General features: G+C 38.7%; 1 protein-coding gene across 2 annotated transcripts in view; it reads right to left on the bottom strand.

The window, feature by feature from the left end:
- Positions 1–17,545, bottom strand: part of arl15a (ADP-ribosylation factor-like 15a) — a 123,873-nt gene that overhangs the window by 52,828 nt on the left and 53,500 nt on the right. For both annotated transcript variants that reach the window (XM_084728616.1, XM_084728615.1), the window contains exon 4: positions 6,299–6,507. In XM_084728616.1, the coding sequence (XP_084584742.1) occupies positions 6,299–6,507 (209 nt within the window). The remainder of the gene's footprint in view (positions 1–6,298; positions 6,508–17,545) is intronic.

Consider the following 17,545-nt stretch of genomic DNA (forward strand, 5'->3'; position numbering starts at 1 on the left):
GTTATTTAAGCAATTTACTTCCAGATGACTTGACCTTCATACCTGCAGAATATGTGTAATATACCACTTCAATTTACCATTTATTGCACTTTAAACTTATACTGATCTAAAGAAAACATTCAGCTTCTCTAAAATGTACAGTATGTGTATGCTGTTACTCTGCTAACCTGGCGATGACCTAATGAACAGTGTAGAGCTTCTATGAAGTGAAAGTATGAGTGAAGTAGCTCCACTGGCCCAAAACATCTCAAAGTAATGTGCACTGACCCTTAGCAGGACTTGTTTACTTAGGAAAAAGCTACTGGAAATTCCAATAAATAATGAAAAGATACATAACATACTGGGTATATATGGTGTCTTATGCAAGACCTTTAAAGGTTGTGCATGTGAGATTATTTGGGCCCTGCAGAAGCAGACAAGGCTGTATGACTGATGTAGACACTTTTTCTGGTATTGATGTGGGAGCTACAATAAGCTGAAAATGACTGTTGAGTGCAATAGATGACATTTAGTATGTTAACCTACTATCCTTGGAGTTTCTGGTAGGTTTCTGGGAATAGAAAAACATTATTTAAGCTTCACTGTATGTTTATATGACCTGTGTTGTATATATACCTACACTGAGAACAAAACGACCTAAAATATCTCATATAATACACCCTAATCCAAACCCTTCAGGAAAACTGGCATAAAAGCAGCTATGAAACAAATTCAATCAGAGGTAATCCAAAGTGCAAGCACACATACTCCAGATAAGCTAAATAAATGAGTGATACTGCATGTGATAAGTGTTTTCAGAAATGCAGCTGGACACTTGTACATACCCCGACACTTTCTGGGGTTCACTCTGAGGCCTCGCTGCAATGTTGCTGCAAAGGATGATAAAATATTGGAAATAGGAAGTGGCACATCTTTAATTGTGCTTTTATCCTCAGCCGAGGAGACACGCAGCACTTACACTGGACCAGCAAGGCCAGTGCTAAGAGTGGTTTGCCACCTGTTTCTGACATGTACCTTGGTACTTTTAGTGTAACTTTCATTTAATATTAAGCATCTTAGCTCTACAGCAAGGCATTTTGACAACCTTTATCAATAAGTAATGTGAGCACATAAATATTCCCAAACTTCCTGAAGACAAACCATATACAAGTTAAGAACAATGTACCTTAGTAGTCAGGCCTGTCACGATAACTACTTTTTGTTGGATGATACACTGTCCCAGGAAAATAGTTGCGATAAACAATATTATTGTCATTTTAAGACCAATTTATGCCAATGATTAGCGTAATAATATAATAGCATAATAATGCAAGTGCACCATTTCAAAGGGGACAGACTTTTAATTCTTAAGAATATCCAGATATTGGAACTGGAATGTGAAAAAAATGTTAAAATAGCCTCGCTCATTCAGCTTAAACTCAGAAAGCTCCCTCACCAGAGTTGCAGAGTGTTGCCAAGTACATTTGAACTTATTATTCAAAATATTTTGCCTGGAATTATGCCGTCACTATCGGGAAAACACCAACAAGCATCGAGGAACACATTATCTTCACTTCACCTGGTTCACTGTCGCTGTGTTTGTATGTGTGTGTGGAGGAGCTCCCTGAGCAGACAAAGTGCAGACAATAAAAGGACTCAAGAAGCACGTCATGAAATGACAGCTAAGCGCATATCAGCTTAGGTTTTTCTGCTCATTTGGCTTCATTCAGTAATGGTAGGTAAACCACTGCTGTTTATTCCGGCATTATGTTGGCTAAAATGTTGTTGCTGACATTCTTATGTTAGTACAAGAAAAACACATGCAAGCACACCTGCAGATACAACGGGCAATATTGTACAGCACACAGACGTGAACTTGCTAATTTTTACTGACCTCAATAAGCCGATCATGTCACAGAAATATTATTATTATCATTATTACTGCAACAGAATCATTACATATGCCAATATGAATTGCCATTTTAGGGATTCTGCAGGGGAGTAATGTGTAGTGCTGTAGTAAAAATCTTTTGCTAAAAAGAGATTTAAAATGAATTCCTTCTTTGCTGAAAATTTAACTGAGAACAGAGGCACATAAATTTAGATATACCATCATTACAAGTACTCCATGGAGCCAGACAAAGTCACTTTGGAAGCAGTCATCCTATGAGTCTTCAAGGACCACTGTGAATGAATAAGTAACTGTTAGCTGTTTGATCTTTGAGGGTTTTAACTGTTTTTCATTTGTGTCAGCATGCTGTATAAATAATGTTTTATCACAGGACATATAACTTATATAGCTTTTATTCCTAATAATCTTCCAAGATGCAAAGTCCTATAGCAGAGAGCTGCTCTGAAAAGAACTAAAAGCGACAGCATGGGAACCTGGGGAGAACTGAAAATAAACTCCAGGAAGAGACCCCTGCGGATGTTGAGCAAATGTTTAGTTAACACATTGAGGGTCTGCCCTCTTGCACTCTCCAGTGGTTGAGTGGGCATACTATTACCACCTTTTTTATGCTTTATTTTTAACAGTATGACATGCAATATTACCTAAATGAGAACAGTCAGTGGTTTTTACTTTGTTCATGACTGACGTACAGTATGGAGGCAAAGCAACAAAGTGTAAGAGGTGGAGTCAGTCATTTTTTTCATAGTTGGTCTAAGAATTTGTTTCATCTTAGCAAAGATTACTCATGAGTCACTGAACACTAAGCTACTTCAGTGACACAGCCATGAGTCAGATGATAATGTGCACACAGGCATGGAAACACTCATAAAGACGATGTAATTTAAAACACACAAACACATTACAAAGAATAAACACACACTTAAGAAAACCATGCCAAAATAAGAGAAAATCTTTTGTACCCACAGCTGAGCTAAGTGCTGTGATTGCAGCACCCCAGACATCCAGCCTATTATTAGACCACTGGTGGATTAATTTATTGAATACATCTGTCACCACTGACAGATGATTTCAAAGTGTTGACCAGGGGAGAAATATCGAGGGAAGCAAAGTTAAATGAAGGGAAAATAAACAAAAAAGTCTTTGCTGATGCCATCATGCTTACCTTTATTTCACTGAAATTCAACTTAAGTCATATTAAGTCATCTTTTCTCAGTTGCTTCCCTGTTTACTGTTAATGATTGATAATAATTGTAGGGTGGGGGTGACTTTTTTCAGCCTCTGAAGGGGGACATGCCAGAAAAAGTTTGGGAATGACTAGTTTAATGAAAGTGCCTGTATGACAGAGTGTGACGCTGCAGACAAATAAATACAAAATAACATTGCGAAAGCTTAAACATCTATATGCCCGATTATGTTTAGCTGATAGAAGTAGACACAGTGTGACAAGAACCGCATGTGTAATAACATCAGCCTCCTCAGTGACCCTGATCAACTCACTTTATGTAAGTCATTCATTATGGACGGAAATGGCCGACCCGACACAGTGCAGAAAAGGCACTCATCTCATCTCACCTTCTTCCCAATAAGCCAGTCTCACGTGTCATCAGTGTTTGCAAACAGTTCAGGAAAGTCAATACTTTCAGAGACTGATTCAATGACGGGGCAAATAAGGCAGAAGACACATCATGCTAAGACCGGTGGGCAAGTGTGAGCAGCTCACAGACTGGATTAATTGGCTACATTATGAAGGCCAACAAAGAGACCAGTGTTGTTGGGCTTAATGCAAGCAGTTGCCATTTAAAATATCAATGAGATTAGTGGGTTTCCGTGACTATAGTGGCTTGTCCTCAAGTGCAACCAGTCCACAGTAATTAGTTAAACTAAGTTAAACCGATTCAGGTGGAGTCATAGGTTTTCCTCAAATGAATTCAGTTTGGGTCACAGCAGAATCGGGTCTCTCTATTATTTTCCCCTGCAGATGTCACATAAATGAAAAGCAGAATCATCAGTGATCTAAGCTACGAAATGCAGATGTCCTCTCTCCAGGCATCTATCTTTGTTATCCATCAGAAACATTTAATACGCCTCTGCAGATGATGCATGTGTGTGTATACATTTGTGTTTGTGATTTTGTCAGTGTGCATGAAAGTGAGGTTCCAGGTTTTTGAAACCCGAGTAAGCATTGCACAGGGAAAGCTATCCATAACATCCTACTCCAGGAGGCTCTTTCTGTGAGGGAGGTAGATCAGTAGCACAGCTAGCAAAGAGGAAGACAGAGACAGAGAGTGAGAGGTGGGACAGACTGGTCTAGCTGTGCTGTTTAATTCCTGCCTCCACTAGCAATGATTTACTCTGTCCTGAGGGAAGGTGGTGACATGTTCTACTACTCGATGACTACTACATGACATTTCTGCTTTCTTCTAACTATTACAGCCTGTCTGTTGAGAGAGTGATAAACTGCAGTTTGAGACAAAAGAAAAAAAAAATGTCCTCATGGAGTTCTGCCTTAGCTAGAGCTGGTAAGATGCTCAGTCAGAAGTACATTGTTTCTTACTCAGTCATTATACAGAGAGGATGGGAAGAGCAAAACATTTTTAGAATATTATGGAGTCTGCTGCCCTAAAGACAAGACAACTCACACAGGAGTTTTCTTTACTGTCAACAGAGCTACGAAATTCAGAAATCATAGTTTCAGTTTTTAGAGAGCAAACACTGAGCTGCTAAACAATAAATAATACAATCTAGAAATTCAATAAGGGGAAAAACATACAGGCAAACCAAAAATTCGGGGAATCTGTGACCCAAAGCCCACAGGCTATTTCTTGGACCATTTACCAGCAAGGATAAAAAGCAAGCATCTTGGAAGCACATGCCCTGCATGTTTTCTAACCCTGTGAAACAGATGAATGTATTACAAAAAGTGAACCGAGATTGGAATCAGGATGACATTTGCATTAATCGGACGATGAGGAGTGTGACACCCTAATAAAGAGAGCACACCTTGTCACAACACTGAAGAGGTGTGTCACTCAAGATAGCCCAACAACATTAAGAGCACTTTGAATCTCAGAGTGACTCACTTCCATCCCTGGCACCTTGCCCTGTGGACCTTTCTGATTATTTGTAACTTCTGCTAAAAAGATATGCAAAGCTTGTAAGTCTTACAATTTTGTTTCCTGGGATTTGGTTTTGCTCTGTCCTTCATATAGCTTCATGCCCCACCAGGAATGTTTCAGGACCATAGTGTTTTGCCAGCCTGATTTTGTTCACTTAATCTGTTGATCTGGTGATTTTTCCTCGATTTTTGTGCTTCTACTATGGGTAAGTGGGCTATTTAATAAAATGGCTTCTTTTATGTTTGGATGTATGATCTTGAGTCTGCATGGGGTCCTTTATTTTGAAAAGTGGATTCTCTATGATGTTCCTGTGTCTGACTTCCTGTTTGTCTCGATTTGCTCTGTGCACCTTGACGTGACAACAAACCTACTCCTGTTACATTTATTCAAGGACAAATATTAGAGAAAACTATTCTCTTTCCCCATTCTACTCAGGAGTAAGTGCATGATGTCTGCGTGTCACTGCCCCTATAGCCCTATAGACTTTGGGATTTAGGATAGGTTCTGCAGTGCAGTACAGTTTTTAAAACTCTGTAATTGTTTTCTCCCAGTCTTTCCATTCAAAGAAAGCTGGGATATTGCTCTCAGTCTCTACTAAGCCAAGTTTTTAGAGTGTGAGTCTCACCAATGCAATTTCTTTGGACAAACCAAGCCTGGAAAGCCTCCTTTTCAGCTTGACAACCTCCCTCAATAGTCCACCAGCAGGTAATCAGCCTACTGCCATGACAAGCACCAAAGGCCTTCCGGCCACAACTCCTAGAAGACACATCAGCAAAGGAGGCTGGGAACATGGCACACTTGGATATCATGTTCCCAGCCTCCAATGAGGGGTGAAAATAAGTATTCCATAGGTGAGAGTTGAGAACTTTCTGCAAAGGGGGCTTCAGCTAGACATTCTCAGTTCACACTGACTATATATATGGGTTTAATGGCTTTTGCAAAAGCAATGGCTTTTAACACCAGGTGTTGATCAGTCAACAGCTCTCACAACCTTATGCTCAAACATAGTGTGTATAATCGGCAGTCCATGACTAGCACAGAAATCCAAAAACTAATTGCCACTCGGCAAAACATTTCACTTAATCAGACCCATGACTTCTCTGTTATTCCCTACGAGTACAATTGTACAATTAATAAATACGAAACACTTTTTCTGAGATAGGCTTGCAAGGTATACTGAATCTGTGGAAGCTGCTGTGCCTACTTGTAAAAGGCAAAATGATGTTTATCGAAATCAGACATGCATGGGGTGAAATAAATTAACAATAGCACTGTAAGCATTCTAGGTTACCTGGTTTGGCGTCCTTGCAGCAGGCTTGTCCTGGTGGTTGGCGAGGATAAGAAAAGGCAGCGTGCAGAGCTGCGGGTGCTGCAGGGCTGAGTGGAGCTCGTTACGTGCTGCCTCAAGGTCCTCATCTGATGAAGCACTGTCCAATACGAAGACTACGCCCTGTGACCCCTGGTAGTAACGGCTCCAGTATTTCTTGATGTTGTCGGCTCCTGTAGACAGACGTGATGCCATTAAATGAATGAACTTTGGGAGTGGCCATTATCACAACAGATATTACTGTTGTCAGGAGAAAATCTCCAAATGACAGACACTGTAATATCTGAAATGGCGTTCAATCATTTGAAGGAAAAATAAGCATGATATATACAATTTAAAAAGTCAAATATCCAGAGTATTTATTACATTTTATTTATATTTTCATATATAATTTCAAACTACATGCAAAATTTCACAGCAGCTTGAAAAGTCATTTTTAAGACACAAGAGTGATTTCCAAAGTCCGTAACATAAACACAGTAATTCACTGGATTATTTGAATAAGATTATTTTCAAGGCTACAGTGACACTGAGTTCACAGTGAACATGTGGTTTCTTTTTTGTGTGTTAATTTGGAACAAGAACATCCGCTCCAAATGGTTTAGTTCACAGCAGCTTTATTTGTTAGTGTAAGTAATTTGAGGAAGAGACCTTCATGCTCACAAAATGAGTCACTCATGTCTGTTTTACCACCGCCACCCCCACCACCAGTCCATCGTCTCCGAACAACATTCTTAGAGAGACACATTGAGAAACATCCTTTTCTATTATTCTTGTGGAAAATTTCTGTGCACTTTCAATGAAGGTCACTTGCTCAGGTTCTGTTCACAGCCCATCTGCTCCGTAGGATTTGGTAGACACTAACCCAATCCAGCTACTGCCTTGACCATAACCTTACCCATTTCTCACTTGAAGATGAAACATCGCCACGTGCTTAGTAGAGCTTAGTGAGGCCAGTTCACAGCCTGCATTTCCTGAAAAGCTCATTTTAGGCCAAACAATGTCTTTTACAATCTACAGCGAAAACCTATCAATATATCAATAATTTCTTATACCCCTTATGTTTATATGGACAATTCTTCAGTCGGACTGAAATCATACCAATTAGAAAATCCAACCTAACTGTTGGACACTAAATAAAGTGATCTAATAATGTTTACATGTTCCAAAGAATTAATCAATATATATGTATTTTTTTTTACATGAGCAAACTGGTTCTGCTTTCTTTGAAGCGTCTAATCTGCCATATTATAACAGAAGAGGTTCTGGTTTGCCAACAGTCAATAAACAAAGAAATGTTTCTGCTCAGTAATTCTCAACATGGACCCACATTGTACCGCGGCTACAATATTGCTGTCTTTAAATCTTTTAAGGTTTCTAACAGGAAAGTTGTGTCTGCTACTGACCAGGTCTGTTTTGCTACTGCCATGTGCCTTTCCCTCTTGAAAACTTGTTCATGACATCACCCAGTCCCACGTGGGGGAATCAGATGATTGAAACAAGCATTCACACGGTTACTATTTTTATATTGATCGCATTATCAAAGATTTACACCACACTTTCCGATCTGATTTCAATCTGGAACTTCCTTCCAATACAGCCAATTCAGATCAGTCTCTTCTGACTGAAGTGGTTACGTGAAGCACTATTTTTCTGATTGGGCTATTATTCTGATTTTTGTGAAATATTAGGGTATGGAACATAATGTTTCAATTCAAAACTCGGAGAAAAAAGAATCAGCTTGTTGTTTTCTGGAGCTTAAACACAAATTGCGGCTTAACAACCTGTCTACTAACTGGACACCTATAGTACTCTGGACATGGAAATGCTCTGCCTCTTTTAAGTGCATCTAGAACCTTTGTCCCTTTACCTAGCAGTGAGAAAAGTCTGTTTCTGCTTATCATTTGTTGCAAATTCTCATCATATCACTATTCAGTCCATGAAAAAAAGAGAAAAAAAGGTCTTCAAATGACTGCCTGATGACAGCGTCTGCTGTCGCCCTCTCTTCATTGATGCTGACAAACTCACTCAACACCACAAACCATGATATGCTAGTCATATCCTCCATGTTACTCATGCTCCTTTAGCTTTGGGACTTCTTGCTCCTTTTCTTGTGACTACAGGAACCCATTGTGACTGACTGAATACAAGCTGACAGCAGCATCTGTTTCTTTTAATGAAGAAACTACAAATTTCAACCCAACAGGAGGCAAATTTTTGTCACTCAAAAGATAGATTTAAGATTAAAGCAACATCTTATCCAGGTTAATCCTTCACATAGAAAAAACTGCAATCTTGAAAAAGGTTTTATTTTGATTTCCCCACAGTTAAATTATGAACCAGTCACAAATCAATGAAATGCACCGCAGTATTGGCTACTGTAATATCAGGATTAGATCTTCTAATTGAAAAAATACTTTTGTCTCATTTCATTAACTCAGTTGAATGCTGTCCTTTTCTCAACATGTTTTCTATTAAATCACTCCAAAGAGCTTGTACATATTCACCAAACTTGTAAGCACCACATACACACAACTACAAAGGCTCCCATCACTTTGCATACGCAAGTGCATGCATTTTCTTTTAAAAGGTTGTACTTTCTCTGGTTAAAATTATCCTCCTCCGTCTGTCTGGTGAGGTTACTTCCTTTGCAATCTTGTGAACTGTTGTTTTGTTATTGTTGCTCATAGTAAGGTAACTGCCAAGAAGTGACGAACTGTGAGGCTGGCAAATGTTTAAACATCACGAAGTGCTCTCAGTGACATTTTACCTCCCTTCCCTCCTGCTCTCCCTCCCTCCCTCCCCTCTTTCTTTCCTCCCCCACTCTTTCTACTCACACCTCTCACTGGAGTGGAAAGCTATCAGACAAAGTGGCACTTGAGAGATTGACTAGGAAGTTTCTCTCATCTTTGCCTGGAAATGGTGGAATGTCCGTCACATCTCATTGGATCTTGTTGGCAACTTCTGCCACCTATTGGTCTGACAGGAGGAGTTCCAAACATGACGTCATGATTCTTGGGGGATGCTGGCAGCCTTACTATGTATCATTAATCAAATAAGTGCACCATGAGTAAGACGTCATTGCTTTGCTTGTTTCTCCCTTCCTTAGTACTTTTCTGCCATTAAACAATCTCTACATAGTTGGTAATTGCATAAAAAAAAGGATTTTATACTTTTCACTGAGACATAATTAGCCAAAAGTCAACAGGGCAGCATGAGAGGTAAAAATGTCTCTTACTAACCCTGTCAAGTCCTGACGTATTGCCTCATTCAGTCACTATACAGTTTTGACAGTATGAATGGAATAAGGAATGCTCTAGCACAGTCAAGTGCTTAACTTAATTGAGAACTAATTTTACAAAATTCTGAGAACAAATGATCAGAGATATATGAAATAACTTGAAGATTACAATTATTATTGCATCTATGTTCCCTAAAACTACTTTTTTTTGTTGAGAAAGAAAGTAGTTCCTACATAAAACTCCTCACAGCAAGATTTGTAGATTAACTTGATTAAACAGGACATGATTTCTGGGAAGAGACACTGCTGTTGAGCTTGTCGCATCACAAGCCGAGCGCCATCTAAATACATTACATTTGAGAGAAAGCAGACGTCTCTACGGCTGAGATCTCCACAACTCTGCAACACACCAAAACAACATGGATGAGCAGCACTACAGGCCAGGGGAAAAAATAAGTATTTTTAAATTTGGTGTGAACGGTCCCTTTAAGTAATGACTTGCTTTTCCCAGAATAGCTTTCAACATCCTTTTCACTTGCCTGGACTTGATACATTTTGCTGTTGGTTTAATGTGTAGGTGCAGAGAGCAACAAAGCAAGCTATCATGTCAGTAATGGAAAAGAGAGCAACAATTTCCAGTCAGGACAAAATATCATAAAACATATCTTGTGGCTACATTACATAATTGTCTACTGAGGCTACCCTTGGCAAAGAAATTGGTATGTTCTGCTTTTCCAAAATGGATTTAAATCCTATTTGAGTTGTTAAATATTGATGCAAAATGGTCTGTCAGCTATGGCGTATTTTGTATTTAGTCTGGAGGAAATAAGCCAAAAACTTAGTGTTTACCATCAGTGTTTGTGGAAGATTGTTAATTGGTTATGCTATTAAACTTCTACACTACACTTGCAGACAAAAAAATGTCACAGGGAAAATTTATACCACAGTAAGTTTTTGTGTGACTTGAACAGTGCAGACCTATTTTTATTGTAGTTTTAAAGATTTTTATGCCCTCTACACGAGACAACTTATAAATTAATGATATGATTTCAACATTTTCTCACAATATTACACTGTGGAAAAAAACAAGTATGTGATGTCAGAGAGTAACCCTCTGTGGGATCAAATGGATAGAAATCTGATCTGAGGAAAACACCTCACCCAGCCCACCCATCCCTCCCCATCTCACTGAACCAAACAAGACTTTCTCAATCCTCTGTGAAGACACCCTGAAACAAGGAGTGTTATTACTACAATGTACTACATGCAATATATTAATATTTAACTTGTGCACAGTTTGAGGTTTGGGAGAGGTAAATCTTAATTACTGTATTGTATGCAGATGCTATGCTTCATATGCACAGCAAATTGGTACAGGCCACTGCAAAATGAAATGATTAACAGAGCTGACAGTCATTACTAATGGAGCCAACTTTCCCTGTCCATAAAATATGTTTTATGAATCTTTCTCTGTTGTGTTGTCAGAAAAGTTTATTATCAACAGGAAACTTTCATATAGCTTTGTGCTTTTAAATTCATGCTAACTAATGTCTCCAGCTGTAATTTTTAAGGCTAAACGATTAGCTGATTCATCAATTGACAGAACATTTATTAACTATTGAACTATTTGATTTTGATGATGAAGTTTCAAGTCGTTTTTCAATGAAGACTGTCAAACATTACCTAGTTCAAGCTTCTGTGAGGATTTGTTGCTTTTGTTTGTCTTGTGTCTCAGTAAAGAATTTTTGGTTATTGGACTGTCGCTCGAGAACAAAAAGCTATTTTAAGACCTGATGTTTGTAGACAAAACTGTTAGTCAGTAACAGTAAAAAGTAATTGTTGACTAACAACTAAAGACTAAAGACTAGCACCAACAATTCTTTTCAGTACTGACTAATCTGCTGATTGTTTTCATGAATTATCTATTAGCTGTTTAGTCTATAAAATTCTCAAAAACTGTAAAAAATTCAGAGCTGCAGTGATTAATCGGTCATGAATCTATTATTAAATGAACCGCCAACTATTCTGATAATCTATCAATCAGTCTGTGTAATTTTTTAAGACAAAAAAATATCAGATTCCTTAAATGTGACTATCTTCTGGTTTCTTTTTTCCTTTATGGCAATGATTTGAATATCTTTGGTTTGTGGGCAAAACAAAGACACTTGAGGACATGATAATTTAGCCTTTGGTAAACACTGACAAGATTTTTCACCATTTTCTGACATCTTAAAGACCAAACAACAAGTAATCCATGAGGTGTCTGGGTTCAGGATCTCAAAATATGTGAATATACAGAGAATAACATGATTCAAAGATTCTGTGGATGTCATGATGCTAATATAGTTCAGGACGGCTTTACCAAAGTGTGACTATGAGTTAATAAACCAAGTGTAGAGCCAAATGCCAGTAAAACATAAGCAAGCAATTACGCAGCAAAAATTAAAAGCAGATTCTCTTCTGCTTGAATTCAGATCCTCTCTCAGTTGTGTTTACTGGCTGGTGTTTCTGAATTCATCCACAAATTCAAACAGCTTGTGATGTTCTACATTTTGAACTGAGTCAGAACAGTTGAAACCTACTACCCTATATTTCCATTTGGTCTAAATTAGGCTACTGTTGAGGCCTGCTTTGTTTGTTGTTGGGTACTAATGCAGGTACGGTTTCAGATTCACAGTCAGCTTGAACAACACTTTTTCATACGTTTCTGCCTTCACGCTTTCTGCTAGCTTTTATGCTGAATGCAAAATGCAAACATGTTGCTAATCAGGTCTTTTTTCACTCTTGAAAGTTGAAACACTGAAAGCAACCGTCTTTGAAGTCTCCCTAACGAAAAACAGACAGTGTTTTTTTCTCTGAACAAAACAGCTACAATACAGTGATGGGAGGGAGCGCTGGGCCTAGTGAGGGAGGCCTCTTGTTGTAATAAAGTTTGCTTACTTCATTGAGGAATGAGCTGGGGCTGGAGCTGGAGTGAGGTGAAAAACACTTCAGCTGTTGATACACCCGTCAACCTGCAGTCTCAGCAGTGTCTGTTTTTAAGTAAACAGTTTCTGTGTGAGGCCTAGCCAGAAACACACATCAATCCCTCTCATTTATGCACATAATTGACAAATCTGGTTTACAAAAGGGGGCACCTCTTAGAACGACCCCAGTTCCAAAAAAGTTGTGACGATGTGTATGTAAATGAAATGAAAATAACAAATCGAATGCAATAATGTAAAAAATATATATATATTCAATTGAATACAGTACAGAGCAAGATATTAACTCTTCAGACTAATAAACCTTATTGTTTTTTGTAAATGTACTCTCATTTATTAATTTGATGCCTGCGACACGTTCCAAAAAAGTTGGAGGTGTGTTTATCACTGTGTTCCACCACCTTTTTTTGACAATCAGTAAGTATTTGGGAAGTGAGGACACTAGTTGTGATTGACTAATTCAAGTTTAGAAAGTGAAATTCTTTCCCATTCTGATTTGATACACAGCTTCATGTCCTCAACAGTTCGGGGTCTCCATTGTCGGATTTAGTGCTTCATAATGCGCTCCTCATTTTCAGTGGGAGACAGGTCTGGGCCGCAGGCAGGTCCGTCTAGTACCCAAACTCTTTTACTACGAAGCCACGCTGTTGTTGTGTCTTGGCATTATCCTGCTCAAATAAGCACAGACGTCTCTGAAAAAGACATCATCTGGATGGCAGCATATGTTGCTCCACAACCTGTCTCAGTGCTGATATGAGATAAATAAGTTAAGTTGTTACTTTCATTCTTTTTCACTCTGGACCCCTCCTTTCCAATGGATGAGCCATTTTCATCATGTGCCACTGTGACTGACACAACTGCAAATAGTCATAGACAAGTTATGTGACTGCTAGAAAATGCAATGATTAATCCCCCCTTTTATTTGTAGTCCACTTTATCCAACCAACATATTGGCTGGTGTGCCTATACAATAATATCAAGTGCACATGGATAAGTCATCATTGTCACCGCACACTTGAGCCAGCACTTTAAATTTCCATCGTTAAATTATATTAGTTTCTATTCTTGAATGTTTTAGAAATTTGAACTGCAAAAGGGGGTTTGGCTAATACACTTTCAAGGTATACAGCAAATGGGCTGTCCCTTATAGTATCTGTGATGCACCATATACACAGTATCAACAAAAAGCCCAACTTCAAACAGTGTAATATCCTTGAATGAGGCCTCAAATAGAGATCAGTTACGTCTTTCCTTTAGAACCCCCAAATCAGAACAGTCTGCAACTACCAGCATCTGCTTTAAACCCAAATGACAATTTACAAATTTACTTTACTTTTGGTCACATCTTTTCCTATGCAAAAGAAAAGCTTCCCTGCTGGGCAAAGTAACACACACTGTGGTCCTATTTGATAGTAATAGGAACCACATTGGGTCTGTGATGACTACAGCATAGTGGTTTTGTTCTTCCTTTGCCCGTTGGTGGTCATAGACAACTGGTAAATGCTCTGGGATGTTCTTGAATCTAGATCATCTTCCCTCGTGCTCTATATGTGTACATGATGGCCCAACAATGGATGATAAGATGGACTCTACATTTGCAATAAGAGTTGCAATGGCAAGTTAAAATGTACAGAAATCTATCACATTTACAGTGTATGCATCACACATCAGCAGTCTCAGACACACACACACACACACACGGTCATCAAATAAAAGCACATGAGCCTTTAAACTGGCACACTGAAGTATCTTTTAAAATGAAATTTAAAATTTTGAAATTTGATTTCCAGTATAGACGAATATAGATAAGTATTAACAAATCTCTATCGACCACTCTACTTAAAATTGAACGCCTAAACAGCAGCGAGTGATGATTTTTAGGAGGACTTCATCATCAGCTGTCATGGCGTGGCATGAATGCATTGCACACTGTGAAATGGCCCGTCTAGACCTGACGTCATGTCACTGTCCCAACATTTACACACACACATTCACACACTCACACACACACTTAATAGATTCCTCCCTGTGTCCCCGGAGGTGCCCTTCCCACCTAATCCCCATACCTGGCACCAGCTGGGTAGCAAATGCCTGCCAGACTAAAGATCCCCAGATGCAAAATTCTCAATGTCAACCAACTGAAAACATTTTATTACACTTCATTGAAGTGAGCACAAAGAGCTTTTTTTTTTTAAAACAATGTCAATGCCCAGTTTCTGCTGATTAAATGAATAGCTCATCTATCTCTTCATGTTGGCACCTTAGAACAAAAATGCACAATTCTCTCTGAGTATCGTTAGTAATATAAGCTGCCACACAAGTGATATTGCCTCATTGTGCCAGTCTCATGTTTTGATAAATGACTATAATAAAGCACGTGGTTAGTTCTCTCCTACACTCTACTATATTTATGAACCAGTTTGATATATTTTAAGTGCATTAATGAGATGTCACATGGCAGCCTCAGAGCACTTCGACTGACATTTCGGAGATAGGACAGGCTCTGCAGTCACAGACCACACAGTTTGTCTTTTAGCGTGCACATGTGTCTGATTTTTACAAATAGTCTGCTGTTCAGCTGTGGTGGAAACCAAATTATTTAGACTTAATGGTTCAGTTTAAGCTTCAGTTGGACTTTGGATTTAATTATTTTGTCCTTTTATCCTGCCACTCCGCTGTCAAAGTGATAGTTTGCCTGTTTTTGTCATGCACACATGTACACATTGGGAAAGTCTGGAAATATGTTATTCATATATTTGACCAAGAAATCAAACTAATCAAGAAATCTATCTGTAGCTGTGTTTCCATCAACATATTTTTATGTTCATTTTGAAGTAATGCATCAGAAAAAGTTGATGGAAAACTTAAAAAAAAAAAAAAACTCATCAGCATCAACTTCATCACAGAGCGTGTTTTTTGCTCGCTTGAGGTGTTTTTTTTGTTTGTTTTTTTTTGAAGAAGAATTAATGCAAGATGAAAACACCTCTCCCAGAGAAATTATGATATTGCAAACTTCTTCTTTGTCTTTCCTGTTTACAACCTTTATGTCTTCTACTCTGTTTATTACCACCACCATCTGTCAGAATTATGCTTTGTCTTGCCTAGTTTACTGGCTCCAAACCAGTACATGGAAATATGCCTAATTTGTATTTTCTTGTATTTTTTCTTTTTTGCAATATTACAAAAAATTTGCTTCAAATTCACTTGGCAGTTGGGTGAACACACAGCTTATACAGACCAAATTTATCTTAATCCTAAACTCCATTTAAGGAAACTGAATTTCTCACCTACATTATATTTAAGAAATCAGAGCACTGCAGATATCTGACAATGACTAGATTATTTACAAGCATGTAACCACATTGAAAGATAGGTAAAATCACAGTCTGGCAAAAAATGATAAAGAGAAGAAGGGAGCGCAGGAAAATAAAAGGTGAAGAAGAAAAATGGAATAAATGAAAACCAAACAGCTGGGACCTCAATGAGAAGTGAGACAAACGATGGCTTGAATTATTACTAAATCATTACAGGAACCATACCATCAGGGCTGCCTGTGCATAAGCTGCTTTGTGCCTCTGTCATAAGCACAATCTGCCCTCTAAACCAATCTGTCCCAGTGCACTCAAGACAGGGAGAGTTAAAATGCATTACTAGGCTTAGCAACAATACAAGTTAAAGTTGTGAGTCAGCTACACTTACATGGTTTCATAACCAGCAACATTTTAATGATTGAGAGGAGACCTGGCTCCTGAGCCATGTTAGGGTCACTCTCCTCTTTGCTGTATGCAAGAGTTCTCCGCATGCCAAAGGTGTTGACCTTAACACTTGCTTGTGTCCCATGTGCCCTCTTCCTGTTCAACTTAGACCAATTTTGTCTCCCACATGAAATAAGTTGAGCAATAATCAGGCTTACACGCCAAGCAAACAGCAAGGATAGAATAACTGCATATAAAAACCATGAAGACTTGGGCTTTTATGAGGAAGGATTTTATGTGTTTTAACTGCTCCACTTGCTCTACAATAAGGAGCAAATAATCACAAATAGTTACTGTATCAGAATCTGTGCTGTAAATGTTCTTTCCCATCTCCGGCACTTAAGGTCACATGCATATGAAAGACTTGCTTTACATTGCTTACTATAAAGGGACCTCATTGACATTCAATGGACTTTCCAGTGGGAGAGGAAGGAAATACATGGGAAGTGCTTCACTTCTTCACGTTTCTCAACAAGAGCTTCTTCCCTGGCCTCGGTCAAGGCTGAGTGAAGAGAACAAGCCACAAAGGTATTGTGTAAAACAAGGTTTTTGGGGTCAGGAATACTGATGTCTGTGCGTCACATCTTGTGTCATTTTTCTGCATCCTTGATGCAGTGCAAAATAACATAAAACTAAACCAGGCATGTTTGCTTGTTTTCAAGCCATTGGGAAAGGGAAGGAAAAAAGGAATACTGACAGAAATGGGGAAGTGTTGAGTAGTTACAAACAGTGCGGAAAAGGGCTGTTTCAAGCAGAAAACGATCTGAAAGGCTCCTTATGAAAATTTACGTATCAGTGGAACATTATGCAAGAGCACCAACTCTCCTGACTCCACATTTACGTCACATACATTTGGAACAAGAGGAGTACGCCTTCAGTCAGCCAAACAAATGGATTGTATGTCAAGATTTCGCCTCAGACAGAAACCTAAATCCGATACTGTGCTCCAATAAAAAAGTAGTCAGTCGTGGCGTCAAAACATCATGTGCTTGTTTTTACCATCTTCAACCTATCCATGATGGATGGCACCATAAATCGCTCAAATTCTTGTCCTCGGTGTATTTACAAGAAAAGGAGCAGGGGAGTAAGGGTCTGTGCAGGGGGCAAAGAGAAAAAGAGAACAGATTTCATCATCCTTAGCTTTGGTGGCAGCCTATACTAACGTATCTAAATCAAACATGTCATGCGTGGGACCAGTGTTTTTCCAACCACAATAATGTCCCACCAGACT

Source organism: Lutjanus erythropterus, chromosome 10, assembly GCF_056507025.1.
Source record: "Lutjanus erythropterus isolate fLutEry1 chromosome 10, fLutEry1.hap2, whole genome shotgun sequence".
Taxonomy (NCBI): domain Eukaryota; kingdom Metazoa; phylum Chordata; class Actinopteri; order Lutjaniformes; family Lutjanidae; genus Lutjanus; species Lutjanus erythropterus.